Source organism: Nelumbo nucifera, chromosome 4, assembly GCF_055504915.1.
Source record: "Nelumbo nucifera cultivar China Antique chromosome 4, China Antique-T2T, whole genome shotgun sequence".
Taxonomy (NCBI): domain Eukaryota; kingdom Viridiplantae; phylum Streptophyta; class Magnoliopsida; order Proteales; family Nelumbonaceae; genus Nelumbo; species Nelumbo nucifera.
Window position 1 is genome coordinate 38,922,674 of NC_142652.1, and position 27,383 is coordinate 38,950,056.

General features: G+C 36.5%; 1 protein-coding gene across 1 annotated transcript in view; it reads right to left on the bottom strand.

Annotated features, from left to right (window-relative positions):
- Window positions 1–17,131, bottom strand: part of LOC104607256 (voltage-dependent L-type calcium channel subunit) — a 38,330-nt gene extending 21,199 nt beyond the window's left edge. The window contains exon 1 of the mRNA XM_010272854.3: window positions 16,344–17,131. Within this exon, the coding sequence (XP_010271156.1) occupies window positions 16,344–16,655 (312 nt within the window). The 5' untranslated portion in view covers window positions 16,656–17,131. The remainder of the gene's footprint in view (window positions 1–16,343) is intronic.
- Between the last annotated feature and the right edge of the window lie 10,252 nt (window positions 17,132–27,383).

Below are 27,383 nucleotides of genomic sequence, written 5' to 3' on the forward strand. Positions count from 1 at the left end.
TCTACTCAAGTTGGGAATGTGTGACATTTACTCCCAACTTGAGGGGGAGTGTTGAAGATTAATCGGTTTTATGATGTTTTTTATGAGTAGATGTTTCGTGTTAGTTGTTAGATAGGAGGCGGGGACCACAGTAGTTATGTGAGTCCAAATTTTATTATGTTTTTGTGTCTTATATATGTTGTTTTATGTCTTGTTGCCCTATAAGGGATAGTTGTCTTTGTACTGCTCTATTATTTTTAGTATAAATAATAAGTGAAGGGGGTGGCCAGATTATTGCTCTCCTTTCTTTTCAAACTTCTCTCTTCTTCTCTTTTTCTCCTTCTCTCTTCCTTTCTTTCTTCAAGAAACTCCTTTTATTTCATATTTTTTTAATTCAGCAAGCTTTCTACTACAAGTATACCCTTAGTAAGTTGTTTACTACTAAAGAACACAATAAAGCACTCTTAACAAAATATAAACTAATGAGCCTTGGGTCCAATAACTCTAACTAAACTTTATAAACAAAAAACAAGTGTTATCAACCCAATCTCAAAAGAGAAGAGAAAAGAAGAAAGAGAGTTACGAATGGAGAAGAAAAAGCTACTCTCTCAAACTTGAGATTTTATATTATTGAGAGAAAATGCAAGCCCTCATATTGGTGCCCAAATACAAAAGAACAAAATTGACAAAAATACCCTTGCTCAACAATTAGAGTAAATTGGAAAGGAATGAGTTTCCATAGAAAACTACAAGGACTGAAAGCAAAAATCAAGCAAAGGAATGATTTGCATTCTGGCAAACTAGAAAGTAAACAAGAGGTTTATGATCAAATTGAAGAGTTGGGTAATAAGGAGATGCAAGGTTCACTTGAGGAAAGAGAACAAAGCTTTAAGATGGTCCTCAAAGAAAAAAAAAAAAAAAATTGGAGGATATCTTATTGAAATAAGAAAACAATTGGAGGCAAAAATCAAGGAATAAGCGGCTTAAAGAGGGAGATAGAAACACAGTTTTTTCATGCTAAGTCTAATGGAAGAAGGAAGAACTCTGTGTCCAAGTTGGAGATTGATGGTGAGGTTTTATCTCAACCAAGAGAGATTGCAAGGGCTTTTGTGGATCATTTTAAATTTATTTTTCAGAAAGCCCATTGATGAAAGGATTTGGGTTGAAGGGTTGGAATGGCCAACTCTACTTGAGGACTTAGAAGAAGGGTTGGAAAAGTCTTTTGAGAAAGAGGAAATCAAAGCAACTATTTTCTCAATGGATAGGTCCAAAGCTCTAGGGAAAATGGCTTTACTATGACATTCTATTAGGATTGTTGGGAAACAATGAAAAAGGATCTTTTGGAGGTTTTTAATGGATTCTTAGAAAGGGGAGTAACAAATCTAGCTTTAAATGCCACCCTTACTGCCCTAGTTCCCAAAAGGAATGGAGTTATTCACCCAAAAGACTTCAAACCAATTATCTTGGTGAATAGTCTACAAAGTAATAGACAAGGTCCTATCTCAGAGGATTAGGAAAATCCTCTTAACCATTATATCTTCAAATCACAGGGCTTTTGTGCACAAAGAAAATGGGTTTGATCTATAAATTGGATTTGGAAAAATCCTACTTCTTAGTTGGTTGGATATTTCTAATTGAAGTTTTGAGGCAGTGTGGTTTTGGTGATAGATGGCGTAAGTGGATATGGGGCTCCTTGAAAACTTGTCTTTACTTAGTTTTGGTAAATGATAGAGTGGTGGATTTTTTCCCTATTAGGCATGGGATTACACAAGGGGACTGCCTTTCTCCCTTTTTGCTTATTCTTATCACAGACGTTACAAGCAATGCTTTAAAACGCGGAGGCGTGACGCGAGGCGCTCCACTACCTAGAGGCGTGACGCGTAGTTCAGAATGCAAGAGGCGTAAGCTTCCCAAACACAAGGAGGCATAAGCCTCCTTAAGAGGAGGGGGTTAGGAGGAGGATGAAGAGGAAGGGGGGATCTCATTTTTTCTTTATTTTTAATAAAAACCTTTTATCTTGATGAGTTCTTTGTCACTTTGTCTTCCTCACATGTGTGATGTGTCCACTTCAAGTAATTAGGCCTCTACATTCCATGTGTCTACTTCATCTTCCAACCCTTGGATCATTCATTTTGGGCAACCAACTACATGATTGGTAAGCAAAGTTTATTTTTTAGCATATCATTTACTTTCTGGTAAGGACAAAGTTAGGCTAGTTGATGGTTTTCACACTACCATTACTAGTCAAGGTACTGTATCCCTACAAAATGGTGTTCACCTACATCCAGTCTAGCATATTCCCAAATTTCCCAATAACCTTTTAAATATTAGTTTTTTTTTTATAAATAAGATAAGTTTCATTAATAGAAAACTAATGTAGTTACAAGCTTCCCATGGAGAGGCACGAGCTGCGTCCTCTCCTAACAGCAGGAAGAAAGACAAAAGATAGAAAACAGATTTAGTCTACAATTGAGCCTAATACAAACTTTCCTTGTTTATCCCTTGCTTTACAAGACCATCAGCCATAGAGTTTTCCGATTTCCCCACCCAATGTATTCTCATTGTCAAGCTCCTTGTCAGGCAGTTGAATTTTTTAATATCATTCTTAAAACACTACACTATAGAGTCTAGTTTTGTAGCCAGCCCACTACCACCTTGGAGTCCCCTTCTATTATCAACTATTCCACACCTATCTACACTGCTAGCTGTACTCCCTGAATAGCGGCTGCAAGTTCCGCCCTAGTAGAGTTTCCAACTCCTATGGGTCCCAAGTAAATAAGAACCACATTCCCAGCCTCATTCCTCAGTACCCCTCCCACCCCTGACGGACCTGGATTACCAACACTACTGCCATCGAAATTCAGCTTCAAGAAGCTTTCAGGAGGGGGTTCCCAAGTCATACTCACTTTAGTCTTTATGGATGAACAATTAGCCACTGCTAACCAATTCCTCCAAATATCATTAAATGAGAATTGATGTAATAGGTCCAATGATTTTAGTCACAGGATCACCCTATTTAGAATGCAGTCCTTCATCTCTTCTAGGCTTCTCTCCTTCTCTTGGAAAATTCTGGTATTCCTTTCTTCCCACACGGACCAGATCAGCGCTGCTCTTGCACACCTCCACATAATTCTTCCTCTTCTATGACGCCAAGGGAAGAAAGCAGGATCAAAAATCAAACTTGCATCCACTGGCCTAACCAACCTGCACCCAAACAATGAGAAGAGGCACTCCCATAACTCTGCAGTAAATGAACAAGATATTAGTAGATGGTTACAGTCCTCACCATGTGCCCTGCAAAGAATACACCAAGAAGGTGAGAGACAGAGAAATGGTCTTCTCGTTTGTAGAATGTCTAAGGTGTTTATCTATTAGTTGTATTAACCTTTTTTTCCTGTATTTTCCAGGATTTGACTTCTGGGAGAACAATTGGTAAGGGACGTGGTGGATGGCCTCTACATATTGGATGATGTTGTTGCTTTTGAGTCATGTAATACAAGTTTTGTGGGATAATCTCAAATTCCTTATAAAGCCCAAATCTTGCTATGGCACTATCTTCTAGGACATTTGTCTTTTTAGTCCTTAAGAGTCATGTTCCCAAAATTATTTAAGCTAGTGTCTGAGTCTTCACTTCAATGTCCAACCTATCCTTTGAGCAAGCATTGTAAAACAAATTTTCCTCCAAGAAATAAAATTGTTGAATATTCATTTGAAATTGTTCACTCAAATGTTTGGGGCCCTACTACTACTATTGCAAAAGGAGGTTATAGATATTTTATTAGTTTCATTGATGATTTTTCGCGATGTAATTGGATTTACTTGCTTCGCTCACAAAACAAAATGAAGTTCCTAATGTAGTATAGGATTTCCAAAGAATAGTGTTTACTCAATTTCATGAAGAAGTACAAATTTTTCATTCAGACAATGCTCACAAGTATTTTAGAGACAATCAGAATCAGTTTTTTTCTCCCCACTATACCATTCATCAAAGTACATGTCCAAGAACTCCTCAACAGAATGGTATTGCTGAGAGGATGAACTGACATCTCCTTGAAGTGGCTTGTGGTTTGATGTTGCATATGCATGTTCCAAAAAAATTTTGGGCTGATGTCATGTTAACAATTGTGTTTCTTATCAACAGGACACCCACAAATATTCTTAAGTTCAAGGCCCCACATCAACTTTTGTTTCGCAAGTCCCCTCTTTTCTCTATTCATGTTCTTACCTTTGGATGTCAATGCCAATGTTTCATCCAAGATCCCCATCTCAGGGTAAGCTTAACCCTCATTCCATCCCTTGTATTTTTCTTAGCTACCCCTTAGCCAAAAGGGATATAAATGTTGTGATCCCACTTCTTGACGTACATTCATTTCTATGGACGTATCTTTTGTTGAGTCTCAGTCCTTCTTTCCTACTTCTCCTCATGGGGAGAATAGTTGTCAGGAGGAGAAGCATGTCCTTGTTCCCTTGATTCCTGTCTCATCTAATGGTGTTCCTATCCCTCCTGTCGCTACTCATCGTTCTCCTATTCATGTTCCTATCCAACGTGTTTACTCTCGTCCAGCGTGTTTACTCTCAGTCCAGGTCTCGTTCTCCTTCACATTGTCAACAAGAGCAACATTAATCACCAGGTGAAGGGGTACCTAACATTTACATTTCTTGAATCAGTAGAACCTCATGAGGTAAACTTGAAGAGTAGTGTATATCCTATTGAACCAAGTAATGTTCCCTTAAATGACCCTAGTTGTAATCTAAACCTTCCTATTGTTGTTCGTAAAGGTACCCGTTCATGCACTACTAAACATCCTATCAATCACTACACTACTTGTACCAACTTGTCTCCCTCCTATCGTTCTCTTTTTTTTTTCTATTTCTAGTGTTTCTATTCCCAAATTTGTTGCTGAGGCCCTGAATAGTCCTGAGTGGAAGAATGCTATGTTAGAGGAAATTGATGCTATTAGTAGGAATTGCACATGGGATTTGGTTAATCTTCCTAGGGTAAGAGACCTGTGGGATGCAAGTGGGTATTTACAATCAAGCATTGTACCAATGGTTCAATGGAAAGATATAAAGAAAGGTTGGTGACTAGGGGTTTCTCCCAGACATATAGAGTTTATTACATGGAGACATTTGTTCCAATTGCTAAAATGAACTCCATCCATGTTCTTCTCTCCCTTGCTCCAATTTTTTACTAGAAGTTATATCAGTTAGATATTAAGAACGCCTTCCTGAATGGTGATCTAGAGGAGGAGGTGTATATGGTTTAGCCTCCAAGTTTTTCATCAAAAGAAACAAAAGGAAAAGTTTGACATCTCAAGAGGTTGTTTATGGCTTAAAACAACATGCCAAAGTGATCATACCCTCTTTTTGAAGAGAAGGTGATTTAGTTTCTATACTTATTGTATATGTGGATGATATTGTTATTACAGGGAACTGGGAGGCAGAGATACAAAAGCTAAAGGAAGTTTTAGGTGTCGAGTTTAAAGTGAAATATCTAGGCCCCCTAAAGCATTTTCTTGGAACTGAAGTTGCAGGGTTAGACAATGGGATCTTCATTTCTTAGAGGAAGTACATCCTAGATCTTCCTCATGGCACTGATAAGCTTGGAGCCAAACCAGCTAATACTCCAATAGATGTTCATCATAAACTTGGGGAAGAAGGTAGCGAGCCCCTCTCTGATGTAAGACAGTTTCAAAGACTTGTTAGGAGATTGTTATACTCGTCTATGTCCAAACCTGATATTGCATATGCAATGGGGGTGCTAAACCAGTATATGCATGCCCCCAAAACCACTCATCTTGTTGCAGTAGAGAGTTTTCTTAGGTACCTAAAGAAGTTCCCTAGTAGAGGTATTCTCTTCTCCAAGCATGGTCATTTAAGGGTAGAGACTTTTATAGATGTTGATTGTGCAGGTTTAGTTCATGATAGAAGCTCTACCACAAGTTACTATGCCTTTGTTGGAGGTAATTTGGTAACTTGGAGAAGTAAAAAAAAAAAACAAGCCGTAGTTGCTAGATCCAATGCGGAGGCTGAGAATAGAGCCATGGAACATGGTGTAGCTGAAATGTTATGGTTAAAGAATATGCTAATGGAACTGCGAATTAAAGTTCAACACCCAATGTCATTATATTGCGATAATAAGGCAGCAATTAATTTTGCCCAAAATCCTATGATGCATGAGAGAACAAAACACATTGAAGTGGATAAGCATTTCATTCGTGAGAAGATTGAAGATAGTGAAGTCTGCATCCCATATGTTAATTCTTCTGATCAATTGGGTGGTATCTTCATGAAAGGTGTTACTAGTGCCCGACATATTGATATCTGTACCATGTTGGGAATGATTGATACATACAGCCCAACTTAAGGAGAAGTATTGTTAGGGCTGCCGTTAGGCTCTTATTAAACTGTTACTATTATCTTTCTTTGTTAAGTTGTAACCAAGGGTACTATTGTAATTTTCTCATTTATTTTAACAGCCTAATATACAAGTCAGTGAGTGAACCGCCACTGACACTTTTCCAGCAAATATTCTAACTTCTACTTTGTTGTTTCACCTTCTCTTTTCTTCTCTTTACTTCTAGACACCACTTGACTGATATGAAATTTTCACCTTCTCTAGATTTTCCAGCAAAGCAATGCATTCATCAACCTCCCTATCCAACAAAGGTCTTCTGAACTTCGGACACCAAACCAACCATTCTGCCATTCTTCCATAACCACTACTACTAGTAACTTCAGTCTCAACCAACCTATACAGCCTTGGACATAGCTCACTCAGCTTGCCTACCCCACTAAAGTCTCAGCCAACCTATACAGCCTTGGACATAGCTCACTTAGCTTGCCTACCACACACCAATCATCCTCCCAGAACCTAATTCTTGCTCCCTACCCTACTGAGAAACTTGTTAAACTTCTGAATTCCTGATTGAATTTCACAATCCCTTTCCAAACACTCACCCTATAAGATGATCTCACGTCCCCTATCTCCCACCCAAACCTAACCACCACTCCTCTCCATAGTGAATTTTCCTCCCTCCCTAAACTAAATATCCATAGCCACTTTCCGGTCAAGACCCTTCAACACCCTCACCCTTCTAAAACCCAATTACCCAACCCACCCCTCTCCTTTGGTCTACACACCTTTTCCCATTTTACCAAGTAAAACCCAATCTTCTCCACTCTTTCAGATACTTCTGGTGGTATCTTTAATAGTGACATATAATAAGTTGGTAAGCTTGAGAGAACATTCTTAATTAGAATTATTCCCCCCCCCTGGCCCCCAAGGAAAGGTATTTTGCTTTCCACCCATCCAACCTCTTTTCAATCCTCTCCAGAATTTATCTGCATAAAGTATATTCTTGTACATATTTACCCTCAACCCTGTTAGCAGCTCAAAAAAATTTGCTAGAATTGCTCTCAAATTCAGAACCTGATCAACTGATGCATCCAGAAAAATTAAGGTATCATCTGCATACTTCAGATGAGAGATACATGGCCCATCTCTGCCCACCTTGAAACCTTCAATCAAACCCAACTGACTACTGTTTCCAACAACAAATTCAACATCTCCATGACCAGCACAAAGAGCATAGGAGAAATTGGGTTCCCTTGCCTAAGACCCCTTGATGCTTGGAAGAACTCCAAGGACACACCATTTATAAGGATTGAGAATGAAACTGTGGACATGTGTGCAAACATCCAGCTTCCTAATTTCCCTCCAAAGCCCATTAATCATTGAATCTCTTCTAAAAACCCCATTCCACATGGTCATATGCTTTCTCAATATCAATCTTACAAACCAAACCCGGCCTTCCACTCCTCAGTCAAGAATCTATGCATTCACTTGCCACTAAAACTCCATCCAGGATCTGTCTGCCTTCCACTAAAGCCATCTAGGACTCACCCACCATCTCATGCAGCACTTCCCTAAGTATTCTCAAATAACACCTTAGATAACAACTTATACAGACTGATAATTAGGCTTATTGGCCTGAAGTCCTTCAACTCTACAGCACCATCCTTTGGTATCAAGGAAACAAATGTAGCATTAGCCATCCTCTCCAACACTTTGTCCCTTTGAAACTCTTCAAGCATCATATTGAATTCTTCTTCCAGCAGATTCCAGCAGGCCTTAATGAAGGAAAATTTCAATCCATTTGGACACAGGGCCTTATCCCCATTTATATCTTTCAAAGTTCCACAATTCCCCCCACCTCAAATTCCCTCTCAATCCAATTTACTAGAACTTCAGTCAGCTTCCTGGGAGTCATCTCCCCAAGAGACATCCAGCTCCATACTGAAGTGTATAAATTTTTCTAAAACCCCACCACCTTTTCTTGTATTTCATTCCAAGTTTCCATCATTTCCTCTCCCACTTGGATTCTTGAAATAAAGTTCCTTCTTCTTCTTGCCCTAGCATAGGCATGAAAGAAGGCAGTGTTTTTGTCACCTGCTTTCAGCTAGGTCACTCTTGACTTTTGCCTCCAGCTCTCTTCTCTAAGAATTAACCTCTTTAACTCAGATTCCAACTTCTCCTCCCTTGTAACATCTCCTTCCTCAATCCTCCCCCATCCTGTCCAAGTGAATCAGCTTTTTGAGGATCTCCTTCTTCCTGTTTCCCACATTTCTGAAAACACTTTTATTCCAAACCTTAGTCTCTTCCCTCAACATCTGCAATTTCCTAACCAATCTGAACCCTATCGCACCTTCTACTTGCAATCCACCCCACTTCTCTTCCACCCGTTCCATAAAATTTGGATGATCCAGCCACATATTTTCGAACTTGAAAGGTTTTGGGCTGGCAGTCACCACAAATTTTCTAATCACAATTGGCTTGTGATCTGACACAAAAACAACAAAGCTTCCTGTATTACTTCTCCAATATGATCCTCTCAATCTCCTATAAACAGAAACTTGTCCATCCTCCTTAATATTGATGGGCATTGCCCATTTGTCCAGGTGAATCTACACCCACTCAAAGGAGGATTGATCAGCCCTTGCCTCCTAATGAAGTTTCCAAATATTCTCACCCCCATACTTTCCCTTCCATCCCTTCCCTCTTTCACTTCCCCCAACCATCTTACCATGTTAAAATCACCACCCCCTCCTGCCTTGCCTCCTCTAGTTCCTCCCAAAATTCCCCCCTGTCCCTTCTTCATTCAGTCCATACACATTTGTAAGTCCCCACCTCCAATCTCCCTCCATTTGAAATCAAATTGAAATTGAATGCACACCTCTCTTCTCTCCTATCTTCCTGAGAACTCTTGGATCCCAGATGGTCACTAAGCCACCCAAAAGACCTACAGCATTCACCTCCACCCATTCCCCATTGTTAGAACCCCAAATATCATTCTTCATTCTCATGTCAAAAGTCTCCAACTTCATCTCTTGCAACATCAATACATCTGGATTATGTTTTTTCAGAACATTCCTAACTATCACTCTTCTTTCTTTTTTCAGGCCCCTAACATTCCAAGACACTAGCTTCACTGACTCTACCTCCACCCCGCTTCCCTTTCTCCTTTCCAATGCCCCCCTCTACTCTTCATCAAGTATCCCTTCTTCCTTCCCCTCACCTTCCTCCCACTTCTCTCCCCCTTCCCTTGCAGTTTTCCTTTTACTGTATGTGGATGATAATTAACTAGGGAGGCCTATTGGGAGGTTTTGATATGGGTGAAAATGCTCCAACATCTCCTTTTGCAATTTTCTGATGATAACTCTCTTCTTTAGTGACACTAAGCCAGCTGATATATAGAAGTGAACTAATGGTTGTGGATGAGGCTTCCGATTTGGAGTAACTGGCAAATACTGTGGGCAGAAACATAACAGTATACTACCAACAAGATACATTGGTTTAACTAGAACAAGGTGTATCTCCAAAAGAATTTAGGACTCTGTTATTGAATAGTTCCAGAAAAGGATGGCTTCATGGAAAACATGATATCCATTCAAGGGAGGTAAACTTAACTCTTATTCAGAATGTTCTCCCTAGCTTACCTATGTTTTTCTTCTCATTTCCCTAAGTGTTGAAGAAAAACTGAAAATGTTTTTCTTTTGATAAGTCAGAAAAACTTAAAATGTTGATAAGGGACTTTCTTGGAAAGGATGGAAGGAGGATTTCAAGTTTCATTTGGTTGATTGTGTTAAGTGCGTGCTCCAAAAGTGGAGAGTTCATATAATCCAACACTTAAAGACTGCAAACACCTCTTTGCTTGGAAAATGGTCTTAGAGATGTAGAAAGAGAACAGCTTAGAGAATGGTTATAGTGGCAAAGAATCTAGAATAGGACCCAGGTTACTAAAGCAGTCCTACAGCTGTACTCTATAAAAGAATTAGAGAATTCTTACACAAATACATCAAAGGTATAAAATACAACATTGGAGTTACGTTAGATTTTGACTATATCCCTGGCACAACTACTGCCCCCCTCATGGACCTAACCCTTCTCTCTTTATTGCAGCTCAAGAAAAAAGACTTCTGGTGGCCGACTGCTAAGAGTTTCATAATGCAGAAGTTGTATGGAACCCAGGGTTGAAAAGGAATTTTAGTGACAGGAAGATTGAAGAAATGGCTAATTTTCTCATAAGAATTGAGAGCCAAAAACCAATATTGGGACAACAGGACAGGAATATATGGTAATGAGATTTATCAAGATTCTACACAGCCCACTTTTTCTTTAGAATACTTAATTCATCCTCTCCAAGTTTCCTAACAAGCTCTAAAATCCAGTGTCCTTCTATGCCTTCTAAAGTGACTTTCTAGTTTGGTCAGCAGCATTAGGCAAATGTCTTAACATTTGAATAGAAAGGGAATAAGAATACACATTATAGATCATATCCTATCTTCCAACTATTCAGAAATAAAAAAAAAAAAAAAAGTTACATATATCTTTCTGTCATCCCATGACAACCTTATGATCCAACTTTCTGGGGATTCCTAGATTATTTTGGTGCTTCCCACACCTTTTTTTTTTGATAAATAAATGAACTTTTTATTAATTTGGAAAAATTAGCACATACAAGCAGCCTTTGGAGAGGCGCCAGCTGCGGTCTCTCTACTAAAGAAGAAAACAAAAGTAATAAGTTACAGTTGTGCCCAATACAAAACTTCCCAGCTGCCCAATTCCTCCAAATGTCATTAAAGGAGTATTGGTGAAACAAGTACAAAGATATCAACCAATGAATCACCCTAACCAGGATGCAGTCCTTTATCTCTTGAAGGTTCCTTTCCTTTTCCAAAAAAGTTCTAGCATTCCTTTCTTCCCAGATTGTCCATATCAATGCAGCTCTTGCACACCTCCACATGATTTTACCCCTTTTCTGTTGCCAAACAAAAGTAGAGGGATCAAAAAGCATTCTTAACTCTGCTGGCAAGTTCCAACTGCTCCCAAACAAAGAGAGAATCCAATCCCATAACTCTCCAGTAAAGGAACAAGAAATTAACAAATGATAACAGTCCTCACTCTGAGATCTGCAAAGGATGCACCAGTTGGGGGAAATACAGAGGAAAGGTCTTCTCTTTTGTAGATTATCCAAGGTATTTACTTTCCCATAGTACACTTCCTAATAGAATGCCAAAATCTCAGGGGGAACAGGTCTGCACCAAACTTCCTTAACAGGGAAATCCTGCCAAGGGTTAGAACAGCAAAGGGATTTAAAAAGCACAAGAGAAAGATCCTTCTGATCTAGGTATCCAAATTCTTTTGTCAGGTTCAAAGGGGTTCAAACAAACTTGCTCAAGAAGGCAGAGTAAACTGACTAAGCACTCAATCTCTTCATCCCTTAAGCCTCTACGGAACCCAAAATCCCAAGTAGGAGCCCAAGGGATTTCCAATAAAGAGAAAAATTTGGAAACAACCTCTTTTTTGTATCAAGAGACTAAGAACAGGGAGGGTAAAAGGGTTTTCAGGGGAACATCTACAACCCATATGTCCTCCCAAAAGATGATGGAGTTGCCATCACACACATTATACCTGATATGACTGAGGAAGAATATAGTGCACTGCCTTCCAAGGGTTTGCCGAAGTTTCCCGCCTTGATACACCAACATCCCATCTATTCCCTAAGCATCCATGTATATTTCCGATCACCTCATGCCACAACCTGACTCTCTCTAACGGCCACCTCCACAGCCACTTCCCCAGTAAGGCTGTATTTTTCTGAATTAAGTTCCCTAGTACCAAGCCCCCTTCCTCTTTACTCCTACACACCACCTATCACTTAATTAAATGGCCTTTCCTATTTTCCCCTGGTTCCCAAAGAAAGTCTCTCATTAATTTTTCCAGCTTCTTAGCTTCCCTAGTTGGGATCCTAAAGATAGAGAGATAGTAAGTTGGAAGGTTTGCAAGTGTAGCTCTTATTAAGGTGATTCTTCCCCCCAGAGAGATGTAGTTCTTTTTCCATGAAGCCAATCTCTTCTTAAACTTCTCTACAACTGGGCACCAGAACCTACTCTCCCGAGGATTTGCTCCTAAAGGAAGCCCCAAATAGGTCAAAGACCAAGTAGAGATAGAACAATCTAAGCACTCAGCAATAGCCTCCACTTCTCTTGACTCCAAATTAACCCTTGCAATGCAACTCTTTTCGAAATTGATTTTCAAGTTGAAAATACTTTCAAAATTCCTAATCAGCATCTTTAAACTTCTCACCCTCTCAATGTCAGCCCCTTCACAAAAGATTAATATGTCATCCGCGAACTAGAGATGGGTAAATGGGGTCTCATTTCTACCAACTCTCAACCCTCTAACTATACCTTCTCTATCATCCTTAGAGATTAAACGACTAAGCACATCAGCAACTAAGGTGAAAAGAAAAGGTGAGAGAGGGTCCCCCGGCTTGATGCCCCCGCTAGATGAGAAGAAATCCTTCACCAGGATTGAATAGTGGCAGGAACTAACACAACCTAGGATCCAATTACACCACTTTTCACCAAAACCACAATTTCTTAAGACTTCACTAAGGAACTTCCAATCCACCATGTCGTAAGCCTTTTCAACATCCAACTTACACGCAAAGCCTTTCCTAACAGATCTCCTCCGATCCTCCACACTTTCATTGGCAATCAATATTTGGTAATTATTTGTCTTCCACTCTTCCTTGTACAAAGGCCCCTTGGGTTTGGTTGACTAAGGAGGGGGTAACTTCTTTAAGCCTCAGAGATAGAACCTTAGCTAGGATTTTGCAGATGCTCATCACCAAGCTAATTGGTCTGAAATCCTTAGGATGAATAGCATCAGGTTTCTTATGGACTAGGGCCAGAAAAGTGGCATTGACACCCCTGCTCACTGTGTGACTATCTGCAAATTCCTTAAAAACCTCAACCAAATCATCCTTTAGTACTTCCCAACAATCTTGGAAAAAAGCCATAGTAAATCCATCTGGTCCAGGTGCCTTAGAACTATCCATCAGGAACACTGCCTTCTTGATTTCAGCTTCTTCAAAACTTCTTTCCAACCACCTCACTTTCTCTTCTCCCAAACATGGCCAATCCAACCCTTCCATAAACAATCTTTCATTCAAAGGCCTTTTATAAATGGACTTAAAGTGGGTCACAAGGGTTTTGGCTATTTCGTCCTGATTTGTAATCACCTCCCATTCTACCTCTAATTTGGCCATAAAGTTTTTCCGTTTGGTGCTTCCCAAACTTGATCAAGGCTTTCTTTCATAGTTGGCATATGTACTATGTGACTCAAACACAGCAAAGACATTGCTGGATATGGTATTGGATACAAAATTGACACTAAAAATTGAAGTATCCAACACGATACAAAATCGTTGTACAGGTATTCAGGTATCATTATCATAACATATGTAACGCCTTGGCAAGTGGACATTGTACAGGCCTTAGCAAAAGAATCCTAAGTAACAAATAGAAAAGTTCCTAACCTACATAGTCACCCATAGTACCAACCTAAACAGATACCCAAATCTCCCCACTCCCACCAAACTACCTCAAGCAACTGATCTTCCTTAGTTCCTCTCTATCTCCTCCCTCTTCCTGCTGTCACCCCTCTTTGGCCTCCTTTGCCTCTACTAATCCTGTTTCCATCTGCATCCCCCAACCTAAGGCCCTCTGGAACCTCCTCCAAAACCTATACGGAACATCACTATAAACGCTCTGTAAATCAGTTGTCAATCTTTTTGCTAACCTTTCACCTTCTTTTAGTGAATGAAAAAAAAAATGTAAGAAGAAAAAAAAAACATGAGAATATCAGCATATAAATCTTGTTTTTTACCTAACAATTAGGCAAAAGGAATAGTTTATCACTCAGGGATAGACAGAGAAAATCATGAGGTCCAAAAGTAAGTAATATATGGCTAAGAAAAATAAATGTAATTCATAATGAAAGTAACAAGAAAATTACTTACCAGTATGCTAAAATTTTCAAGTGCTCATCACAGAATTCACTATTTGAAAAACCTTTTCAGCGAAAAAAACACCTAAAAGTTTTTGCACACATAAACTTCAAATATGTGAACCTTTCGAATAGGGAATGCTACTTGGGTTGGGAAAAACCACACTTGATTGGACCAGACCCAAACTCTAGGTTAGGTTAGGCTTGATTCTAATGATGTTGTCCTAAAATCCCAACCCAACCTAATCTCGAGTTGGTCATAGGTTGAGAACTTGACAAACCATCTTAACTTAACCCATGCTTAACAATTTGCATGCATGCATGGTACAGTGGTAGATAAATTAGAAGCTTTAATATATAGGGTTACTAGGTAGAGTATGGAATTGTCCTTAGAGAGTCCAGGATTCTAGTTATCTTACCCTATGTTTTTCTTTTTTATTTAACTTGTGAGGTTGTATTTTAATCCAGGATAGTTTGTTTACTCGATTTTCTCTCATAGTTTACTTTGGGGTAGCATCAGACCTCTAGATAAACATTTGACAGAGCAAGATATTTGCTAGCTGGAAGTCAAAATCCAGAAGAAGTTACTTTGTGTTGTAGAAGAGATTCACTTTCTTCCAAGCACTTAGGTCTTCTATATCCTCCTGATGCAAATTAACAATTGGCTAATTTATGGTTGTACCATTTATTTTTCTCCTTCTTCCATTCTCAATTGCTGACCTACCTAATAAGAAAGAGATGGTCTCTTCAAGAACAGTCTTTTTTAAGGAAATATTCACCTTGTGAAATGGTGATCTATTTTCATTTTGAATAACAAACATTTGGAGGTAAGAAATACAAGATGTAGCAATTGGCCTTTACCAAAACATATGAATACCATACCTATTGATGGGAAACTCTACATCTTCATATCCCGCATGGCTTTAGTGTTCGGATGGTGGTTCTCTTTTCTTTGTTTTTTATTTCCTTTTTGATAAGTTGTTAGGGCATTGAGTGTCACAAACTCATGCGAGTTGGCTAGACATGGAAAACAGGATATACGCTGCCACTCTAGGAAAAACCATGGAACGGAAACAATCCTCATGGTGGCTTTTCCTCTCTATATTGTATGGTTGTAGATAAAGGGGTATCCATGATTAATTGTTATAAGATGAGACATAGAAAGGTAGCATGAAGGCATCATTTCCATCCCCACATGAACAATTGGGAGGCTGACCATCTAGTATCCCTTTTGTTATTACTAAACTAAGTTTGCACCCCTAGGGGTAGCATTGATGTTGGGGCCGGAATTTCAGATGAGACAGGATGTCCTCAGTACAGTCATTTCATTGCAATTAACAGGTAAGTATTTTGGATGCCTTCCTGGAAAATGGATTCAGACCCAATAATCATCAAAATAGCATGTTTTCTGTAGTCAACAATACTTGATAAAATTTTGACAAGTGTCCACCTCATCTTCATGAAAGATGCACTTATAATGTAACTCATGTGATAACTGATGAACTTTTTGCTCGTCTTTTCATGCATTAGTGTTTAGAATCAACAACGAGATAAGAAATCTGACTGATCAGAGCATCTTAATCCACCAAGACAAAGAAGAAACAAGATTAAAGATCTTGATTTCGATTTAGAACTTTATCGCGCCCAGTTGCTATAATTAAATCGACGCAACCCATTCAAGAAAAACAAACAGCTTGTGGCAGTAATACACCCATGACAAACATCCCCACAAACTAAAAAACTCCAATCCCCAACCATGAATTTGCATATTAGGGTTAGTTCCAAACTAAAGTTTTCAGTTGCATGTCATGAAATTCTATCACTCATCGAATTCAACTACTCAACTAAATAAGCAACTTCCATAAAATTCAAAGCGAAACTTGATCTAGACAAAATTAAATTCCAAAATAAAATAGTAACAAAATAGGAAAGAAGCCCAATACCGCAAACTAGAACGAGCAACAAAATTGAGAAAAGTAAAACAAATGAATTGCCACTCAATACATACGGGGATTACGAGCAAAGCGCAAAGAGGGCTGCCTTGGCGAGTCCACAGGAGAAGGTTCCTGCTGGAGTTTCTAGACGCTTCTCGGAGCAAAGGGCCATTATCACGGAACGAAGCTCTAGTCCTCTCAAGCAGAGAAGCGGGAGCAGAGGAACCGGGGAAGAAAATATCGGCGAGTAGGCGATGAAGAACACCGTAGAGAGTCTCCTCGTGCTGATCCCCCATTTTCTCGATCTCTATAAACCCTAGCTTCTCCCGATCTTTCTCGTCCACAACTACGCCGGCAGGGGTCTCCCCTTCATCGGCGTCGTCCATGTCCGTCTTTTCCTCAGACACTGTATTATTCGAGCTTAAGCTGACTGAAGAGAGGGAGTGTGGCGATCTGAATTCATCGGAAACACAATTTTGATGTGACAGTTAGAAACACGTGGCGGTTGGATGCACGTGGGGCCTATCTTTTGATCCACGTGTCGTGTTGATCGCGTCTTTATCAAATAATATTTTACTAACGCGCTTACGTAAGTAGGAAGAAAAAGAAGAAAAGGGATAATAACTTGTCGTTTATTCACTAGTGCCGCCTCCGCCCATCTCCATCTTTACCTCCGACAACATTGGCAGAGGTGGTCGAAGGCATAGGTGGCGGTGGCGGCACAGGTGGTTATTTCTTTGTCCAACATCGCCATCTCTGCCTCTAACTCTGACAATATTGCTGGAGGTGAGAGGAGATAGAAGTGGAGGCAGCGGCGAACGACGGTGGCGGGTGGTGGTGGGTGGCGACTGACAGCGGTGCTGGTGAACAAATGGCAAGAAGAAGATGATCAACGGTGTTTTGCCCATATTATTTTTAAAAAGTTAACATATTTTTGAAATATTTTTAAAAATATTATTTTTATTGATATTAAACCCAAAAGTTGCCCTATGCTAATTAAAAAGTTAACCTATATTTGAAATTTTTTTTTTAAAATATTATTTTTATTGATATTAAATCCCAAAAGTTGCCCTTATATGCTATTACCCAAAAAAAATTAATTTCTTAACTGCACTTTTAAGTTTATCTTGAATGTTACATGATATACATGTGTCTGTATGTGTCTAACACCTATTTTACCTCACAGCCACATCCCAACCTGCATGGGGAACATCTCCTATAAATAATAAATATAAGTACGGAGATGTTCTCCATGTGTGGTCAAGACCAAGATTCAAAGTATCGACACGTATTAGTCAATACATACCTTCTCTAGACCCCCTCGATATGCTCCTATAGTGGCTATATCGGGGGTCTGACCGGTTCAAGGTGTGGAGGAGGCCTAAATCGGCTCCCCTAAACCAGTTGCAAAAAAAAAATAAAAAGTACCAAAAAGTTGTATTGATATTTTGAACCTTGGTCAAGACACGTTCTATGAGAAGTAAATCCGGATTTATCAATAAACAGTACCATGAATGAATTAGGATCTGTTATTCACAGTACGTCCTAGTCGTGAAAACATCTCTCATACTTACATGTTGTTATTCGTAAAGAGATGTTCTCAATACATGGCGGATTTGTAATATCATGTCAATGTGAAGAGTGGTACGTGGAGAGCATATCCAAATTCACCGTGAATATCAAAAAATTGTTTTCTTAGTGGCTCAAAATACAATGGCTAATAAACATGGATAACTAGATAAGGGCCCAAGACCTACAAATGGATCAATAAAAACTTAGACAATGTCTTGTAAGAATGCAACAAATTTTTTGGTGGGGTCAATGATAGTTGCAGCGGGCATGGCCCACTTTTGTGAGTCATTAGTGTTTTAGCGAGCCGTGCTGTATTGGTATGGGTGTCGAGGAAGGCCATGCCTGTTTGGCTCAAAAATCTTCAAAAGCATGGCCCATCAATCTCTTCAAAGGTCAAAATGGCCCACGATACAAGCCCAAGTAGGTCTATGTTGGGTTGAGGCATGCCGAAGTAGGTCAAAGTCTTTTTCTCATTTTTTTTTTCATTTTTTGTTAATTAAAAATGATTAAAAAAATTGGAAAAATAAAAGTTTAACAAAAACATTTACCAAAATACAAAAATATACAACAAATTAATAAGGAAATTTCAAATTTTCATTTCATTTGAATTTAATGAATAAAAAGTAAAAAATAAAATTGACGAAATACAATGGAATTAGAATAAAACATAAAAATAATATAATAAAATTAAAAATAAAAAAGTTTACAATGGTATTGCAAAATAAAATAAATTTTAAATTGAAAAACAAATTTTGCAACAATTTTATAAATGTTGTACAATTATTGAGTATACAAAAAAAAATATTAACTTCATTATTTTCTTCAACTTCAACTCATTAAGTTTTAGTTCCTCCATCTCCTTGATCTTGATTTAAATCATCTCATTTTATTGAAACATCAAGTGAAGTGCCATGCCCTCCCTAATCTTGCAATCTATCTTCAATATCTAGCCAATCCTTCAAGCATATACACATATCCAAGCTTTCATTGCTCATGCAGCTTCTCTTGTCATCCAGCAATCTAGTAATTACACTAAAGCAAGACTCTGGTAGAACTATAGACACCAAAGGGATTAATAGATCACATTCCATGGCAGCAAGAATTGAAAAAATTTTTCCATGTTCATTTAACTAGGCTAAAACATTAGAATTATTTAATTCCTTTGAGCTATAGTAATTTGTTAAATTAGTAAAATTAGCTTATAAATAAAAATAAGTACAATAAGTGAACTTGATGATGAAGTGGCAGCTAATTTTTTCTTGTTATTTATAAAGGACCAAACTCTATTTCCTCCACTACTAGAACTAGAGGTTTTAATAGTGGAAGTTATACAAGTTCTCCTACATCCAAATAATTAAGATCCATATGCACTATACATTTTAAATAATAAATTATTAACTTCATCTTTTTTTGTTTCAATTTCACTTTTCATATTTTCATAATAAGATCCAGGTAAAACATCTAAATCATCTTTTCTAATCCTAGGATCTAATATCCAACTAAGCAATATAAAGGAAAAATATTTTTCTAATATTTTTTAAATTTAATTTCCATTACATCAATAATATTTTGAAATTTAAATTATTTCTATATTTTAAAAAAATTCACCTATGTTGGGTAATAAACACCCGAAAATCTATTAGTTGTATCATAAAAAATTTGTAAAAAAAAAAATCTTTTATACAAACTACAATTTCCCAATCATGACCATCGATTATAAAATCATGGGGCATTTTTTCATTATAAAAATTAGAAAGAATGTCTTTATATGAAATACAACTCTGTCTAACACAGAATAGGTGGAATTTCACCTATGTTGAACATCTAATACAAACTTCTATATTTTAGACCATATTTTTAACATAAATATTTAAATTCATGTTTTCTTATACCAAAACTTCTAATATACATAATGCCATTTTTAATTTTTGAAATATAAATAAAAATAATATTTAAAGCATCTTGAACACAAATTTAAGATGTGACATGCACTTCTAATTATATGAAACGATTTACCATTTAAACATAATTTTAATTGAGATTTTAAAATATTTATTATTAAATCATTATTACAAACATTATCACACAACTTTAGAGACCAATAATTAACTTAATATGTAATGATTTACCACACTACTTTAGAGACCAATGATTAAACTATTATGAAATAATTTACCACACAATTTTAGAGACCAATGGTTAACCTAAGAAGGGTTTTAGTTTTTTTTTAAGGAGCTTAACTTTGGTAAAAATAAAATAAAAAAAATCAAGTTTGAGAACCTAAGGAGTCTACTACTAAAGCTTCCTAGGAAAGACTATCCTTAGTAGTCAACTACTTGAAAGATAGTAGTCAATTGGTTGTAACGGCAAAATCAAATAGCACCAATGAGTCGACTACTAGTTAGAAGGTTATAGTCGACTATCAAAGAAAAAGATTCTCTATTGTGCATGCCAGTAGTCGATTATTAAACCTTGGTAGTTGACGACTAGCAAAGCCTATCAGAGTTTTTGAATTCTAACAATTAAAGAAGTTTATTACCAAGCCTTGATAGTTGACTACTTTGTGCAATTGCTTTTATCAACTCTCTATTTTATGATCATTTAAAGCTCTAACAACTTTTTTCTCTTCTGGTAAGCCATGGAACTTGTTGGAAATCATCTTTGAATGTTCCCAAAGGAAAAAAAAAGATCTATCCCCAATAAATCTATAACAGTCATATGTGTTCTTCATTTGTTTCAATTGTATTAAGGCAATGATTGTAAGGAAGAACAACAAGAAACTAAGGGGGAAAAAGAAAAAATGAAAAGAGAGCAAAAAGTAAGAGATAAAAAGAGAGTAGATTTTGAACTTAAAAATAGAATTGTGCTTGATAGTTTCACTCTTAGAAACTTAAAATTCTTCATTGCTAAATCCCTAGCACACAAGTGTATGAATTGCTATCTAAATAGTTTGAAGGTATATATATATATATATATATATAAATCAGTCTTTAAGAGGCATTTTATTTGAATCAGTATTCATTTTTCAAATTGTATTGTGCTTAAATGGCTAGTGGGTTTCTAGCTGTTGTGTGTTCTAGTTTAGAACATGAAAAGGATTGAATAACACCTATATATATATATATATATATATATATATAAGCCTATTTGGTGATTGTAAGAGGTTTGGTTGGTACCCGGTAAATTCAACGAAGTAGTGGATTAAAATTCTTATGAGGTGTGCTTGAGCAAATGACATAGGTTGTGAATAGCCAAACCTATATAAAATCTATGTGCATCTTGTAGTTATTACTTTTCCTTTGCTTATTCTTATTCTTATGCGTTCTTGTTCGTACAATCATCATTGAACCAGAATATTGTTTTATTGCTCATGTTCTTTCAAATCTTTGCATTCATACTAGGAGGATAAACTTAGGCAAAAAAAAAATTAATAAACCCAATTCACCCCCCTTTATTAGGTCTTTTCTTACCATATCTTGGCTTCTTTGGATTAATAGAAACAGTATTGTTCAGGGTGTTAACCCAATTCATGCTTCTATCATGGTTTCGACATACCCATAGGTTATGTTAGGAGAGAAGGTAAGTAAGAGTTTTGAGCCTCATGGTTTAGAGGATAACTAGTTCTAATTGCACCTTTTTCTCCTTTCTATAGCTGGTTTTAACACATCTCATGAATGTTTTGTCAAAATCTTTATTCATTAAGCCTTTAAAAGTAATGAGAGATCGAGATATGGTGTTATGTTTTTGAATTCCCATGAATCCATAGTTGTAGCTCTTGTACTCTATTGACTTGTCTAGGTCTGCTCTACTTTCTAAATTTTGTTGGTTTTCTCCTCAAAGGAAGTCTAAGCATACTAAGGGCCTTTTTTTATTGGATAATGCTGAACTAATGAATTTATTATCTAAACACTGTTCTTTGATCACTCTAGATGTTTAACAATAGTCGTTAGACCTATTAACAATACTTGATAGTTTATAGTGCGATCCAATTATAAATCAGATTGAAGTCAAATTTAGTTGCATCCAATCCGATAAAAACCCAACTTTGATATATATATTTTTATATTATTTATTTATAATTATACATTATAAATAATATATAATACTAAAGTCTATAATACCCTCATTGGGAAAATGAACAAATTCCTTCTTGAAATCCAATTAGACCATTACCACTTTACCAGGTTTATCTTTTATGATCTAAATTCAAAAAACCCCTAATCAATTGTATTTTCCACATTCTCCTCTTCCTCTCCTAACCTTTGGTCCCTTATTGCTATAACTCAACAATTGTATTACAACTTTCGTCATTTTGGAGTTATGGATCCATATTGTAATGCCTTTGTTGTTGCTTCTTGTTTTGGTATCACAAAGATTTAAAGTGTCAATACATTAATACTCTTGATACAGGGCATATAATATTCGTATCAATGACCATAGATACGGGATATGCCACGATTGGGTACATATCCCATGAATAATGCAAATCGGCATGATATACATTAGTATTAAGTCGTATTATGTTGTATTAGTGAATGCAGTTTGATATACACCAATATGAAAGAGTATTAGTGCCTTAGTTCAATGAAATTGTATATTGACTACTTTTGGAGTGTTCTTCAACTTTAACAAAAATTGAAAATTATAATTATAAAAACAAAAATAAATAATTTAATTTTTTAAATTTCCCAAAATTTTAATAAAAATAATATATTTTGTCTACCTTAAATTATTTATGTTTTACAAATGAAAACATTTATTATTTAAAAAAAATAGAGTTATAATATAAAAATTCAAAATTAATAGCAAAATATAAAATTATAATTATAAAAAGTGAAATAATAATTTAACATTTAAGTTCCCACAATAAAATTTGAAGATTATAAACTAGTTTATTTTTTCTACTTTAAATGATTTATATGTTTTTATTTTACAATTACATGTAAAATAAAAAAATTATATGTTAAAAATGTAAACATATTTATTATTTGAAAAAATAGAGTTATTATTTATATAAAAAATACTAGATAAATATTTTTCCAAAAATTAAAAATATGGAAAATTATAATTATACAAATCAAAATAAAGTGATAATTATTATATGATTTGCACTGCACATGTTCTAGAGTCCCAATATTGTGATTGTAATGTTCCTCTTCATATAACCTATTAAAGTGTACATTTCTCATGTGTTTATACCTTATCCATAGATAATTCAAGTTTATATTTAGTATTATTAATGGATTTATGTGATTTATATGCATATCCCAAGTGTATCCAAGCATTACCATATCTTTCATTTGTATCCATGCATTTCCAAAATGTATCTATATTCGTATCCATAACTGAGCTGTCTTATATGGTACTCGACATTGATACTTTGGTCCTTGGGTCAAATAAACATAAATGTTGGTAGATACACAACAAGGCAAGAAAAGCAATCATTGTGAGTCTTCAATCATCAAAAATAGGGGTGCAACTTGGGCAAGCTCAGGTTGGGCTTTTGTCTAAATTTGAATGGACCCAAGCCTGAGTAATGTAAAATGCTAACTTAGGCCAACCTGAGTTGTATCCCTAATCAAAATACATTTATCTAGAGGAAAACTCAAAGACAATGATTAGAAGATGGAGTCCCCTTAGAGCATTAAAACTATTATAGCTAGAGAACACCAATATTGTATCAATCACCAATCAAGAAGATGGTTGCACTTTTACATTGCATATTTTCAAAGAAGGGAGCCAAGCAACAAATTGATTAGCTTCTAGAAGAAGATTCTAACCTATTGAATGAAGTGAATATAGCCAAATTGATAGTGAATTGTTGAAGATATTTCTTAGGGACTCCTACTGTCAAGCAACCCCTTATCTCTCATATAATTTTGTCCTTCTATGCAACCAAGGAAAAATTAGTTGAGTAAAAACGTCTAGGATCAAAAGTAGCTGATATGTATATTCAAATTTGATACACTAATTCTGGAAAATAGATTGTGCTTAGTTAAGTATTGTTATTCAAATATGCAACAAGGAGAGAACTAAAAGATCTAAGGCCCCAAATGACCTACATACACAAAAACTATCAAAGACCTCAGAGTTGTTCCTTAGGGAGAATTCTCCAATGCTCAAGTCATATAATGAAGAGACTAGAGAGGGAGGTAGAGCTTCTATGAGAGTAATTGTGAAATATTGTGAAGGTAAACAATACCTTAGGTTGAGTGACTTTATATAATGTGGGAGCCTTGGCCAATGGAAGACTAGGGTTTCCTTGTTTAGTTGGTTTGTATTGTGGTTGCCCTTCTTGAATTAGGCCTTCCTCTTTCCCCTTCTTTATAGTCAATGATTTTTCCAATCTACCCCTTGCTAGACCAATGCATCTCACCTCCTTGCTAGTAGTCAGAAAAATATTGTATCAATTCTTTTTTTCTTTTCTTTCTTTGAAAGAAGCCCCTAGGCAATTCACTCAACAAGATTGCTCAGTTACATCATTTTGTAGGATAGTCTCCAAAAAGCCTAGTGCATTGGACCAAGTACGTACAAAAGAACAAGAAGGACCAAACCTAGCCAATGTGTGAGCCGCTACATTGGAGGATCTAGGAGAGTACATAATTGAGATACTAGGAAGGTGAGCTAAAATATTCTTGAAATTAAAGGAGTGCAAGAACACTCCATAGAGGTTGCAAGGGATCCTCCAACAACAACTTGATGAGTAGAGCACAATCACCTTCAACAATAGCATGAAAGATACTATTTGTTATGGAAAATTGAAGGCTCTCTAATAAAGCTTTAGCCTTAGTAATGATAGCTGGATGAGCATCAAAGGGAACAACATGAGCATAAATCATGGACACATTATGATCCTAGATTATAATTCTCACTATTGAGTGAGAAGAAGATGTGGCTCCATCAAAGTTAATTTTAACAAGATCCATAGGGTGTTTAATCCACTTACAAACATGACTTAGAGTGGGAGTAGTAGTTCTCACAAAAGTGTGAGTCCATTCACCTTTAGTGGAGTGAATAGAAAAGGAACGAGCATCAAGGACAATAACTTCAAGTCTCCACAAATCATTTCTAAAAGCCGTCACACTCCTTGCTAACCAGATATGCCAAAGGAGAGACAGAGCCAATAAGTATGAAGGGAAAAAATCAGTAAATTGTTCCTTTGAAATGATCCATTCAATAACCCAGTCAACAAGGTGCCTCTAGGGAAAAAGGTTAGTGCAGATACCCAAGTCAGAAACAAACCACACAATTTTAGCCATCCAACACTTGAAAGAATAGATGATCAGTGGTTTTCTTACCCACCATCCTAAAAAGGCAAAGGGTATGTCTTTTTTGAGCCTACTTTTTGTGGGGAGAGCATCATGGCTTGCATGCCATAAGAATAAGAATAATTTGGGGTTGATCATCTGTGATTTCTAGAATTTGGACCAAGGGACGATTCCGTTCCATGTGAGTGAGGGTCTAGACTAGGATGAGGCTGTGGTTAGATGTCTATGTGAGTGAAGGTCTAGACTAGGTGATCCTCCATAACCTCATAATTTAATGGGAGTTCCAAAGATAAAATAGATTGGGCAATAGAGGATTAAAAACAACTATCAACAATACCACGATTCAATTCCATGGTGTGGTGGTCAATAAGCTTTGCAACCTTAAAGGAAGTTTAAACACTATCTTGGATCAGGGGAGGAGGGCCATTTGGTAGCCACAGATCATACAGTGTGTCAATTTGCCAACCATTGCCAGCAATCCATCGACATCCTTTACATAAGTGAGATCTATAGGAGAGAATACCATGCCAAAAATAGGAGTTTCGTGGCTTACCTTTTAGGTTCTAGAAGTTGGAAATTTTAATGTATTTGTACCTTAGTCCAAATGGAATTAGATTCTTGAAGAAACCTCTATCCTAGTTTAGTTATTTGTGCTTTGTTCTTCACATTTGCATCATGGAATCCAAGACCTCTTTTTTTCTTTTGGGTGAAGGAAAAGAGACCATTTACACAAATGCACACTATTTCTATCAAAGTTGGACCACCAAAAGTCATGACATATATTGTTGAGATCATTGCAAGTCCTCTTTAGAAGGAGATAAGTTTGCAAGAGGTATTGTGGAACTACTTGTAAAGTGTCTTTTTCTTCCAACCTGAAAGCTTAGATTTCACCTTTTCAACTAAGGAGTTCCATTCCTAAATTTTTGATCTTCCTAGAAAAAGTGGGCCTCCTAAATACTTCCCATGAGACTATAGGTGGGAGACACCAAAGCTATCAATGATCTGAAATCTTTTTTTTTTTTCCTATGTGTGTTGGCAGTAAAGTAAATGGAGAATTTTTGGAAGTTGATCTCTTGCCCTGACCATTTACAAAAAGAATTCAATGCATCCAAAATATGAGTTACATTAAAGTTAAGGCACCTTCCAAACGCAATGTGATCATCAACAAATAGTGTGTTAATTTCACACCTAAGTTACCAAGATTAAAGACATGTATTAGGTTCTGGTGGAGTTTTGCTTCTAGAAGGGAAGATAAGACTTCAGTGAAAAGAATAAACAACTAAGGTGACAATGGGCAACCTTGCTTGAGGCCACGTGTAGGGGTGTAAATGGATCGAATTCGAAACGGATCAGGCAATATCCGAACCAATTAGAAAATTTGGTATATGAATTCGATTCGATATCTAACGGATATTGAAAATTAATATTCGAATATTTGATTTGATTCGAATTCAATTAATTCATTATTTTAGATAATTAATAAATATATAAAATAAATATTTTATTGATATAAAGTATATAAATATATAAATTACTTATATAACTTAAATATATATATATATATATAAATTATATAAAATATTTCATATATTATATATAAGAATTAAATAATCGGTCGAATTCGAATATTTATCGAATCGAATAAGGTCATATCTAAATTTGAATCCGATTAACTATTCGGTATGAATAGGATATCTAAATTCGACCGATTAGATAATTGAATTATCTAAATTTGATTCGATTATGTTGAATATCAAATTCAAAATCAGAATTTCAAATACCGTTGACAGCCCTAGCCACGTGTGGAAGTGAAGGTTCTACTGGCTATCCATTAACAAGTATAGAAAATTGTGTAGTTGAGATATAGTTATGAATAAGCATACAAAATTCTATAGAATACAAATTGTTGAAGGACCTTCATAGGAAAAGGCCATTCAACTTTGTTGTAGGCCATGAAGAGATCCAGTTTAAGCATGAAAGAGCCATACCTGCCCTTTTGCTTTTTCATGGAATGTAAGACTTATTGAGCGATAATTATGTTGTCTATGATATTTCTCCATGGGGTGAATGCACTCTAAAAGGGGGAGACCAGCTTCGACAAGATTGGATTCATTCTATTAGTAATTATTTTCACAATGATTTTGTATAAAACATGGCTCAAGCCAATGTGCCAGAAATCCTTGGGTCCCTCAGCCACCTCCATTTTGGGAATCAAGCAAATGAATGCAGAGTTTACCTCTCAAATGGTAGTAGGCTCAATAAAGGCTTTCTAAA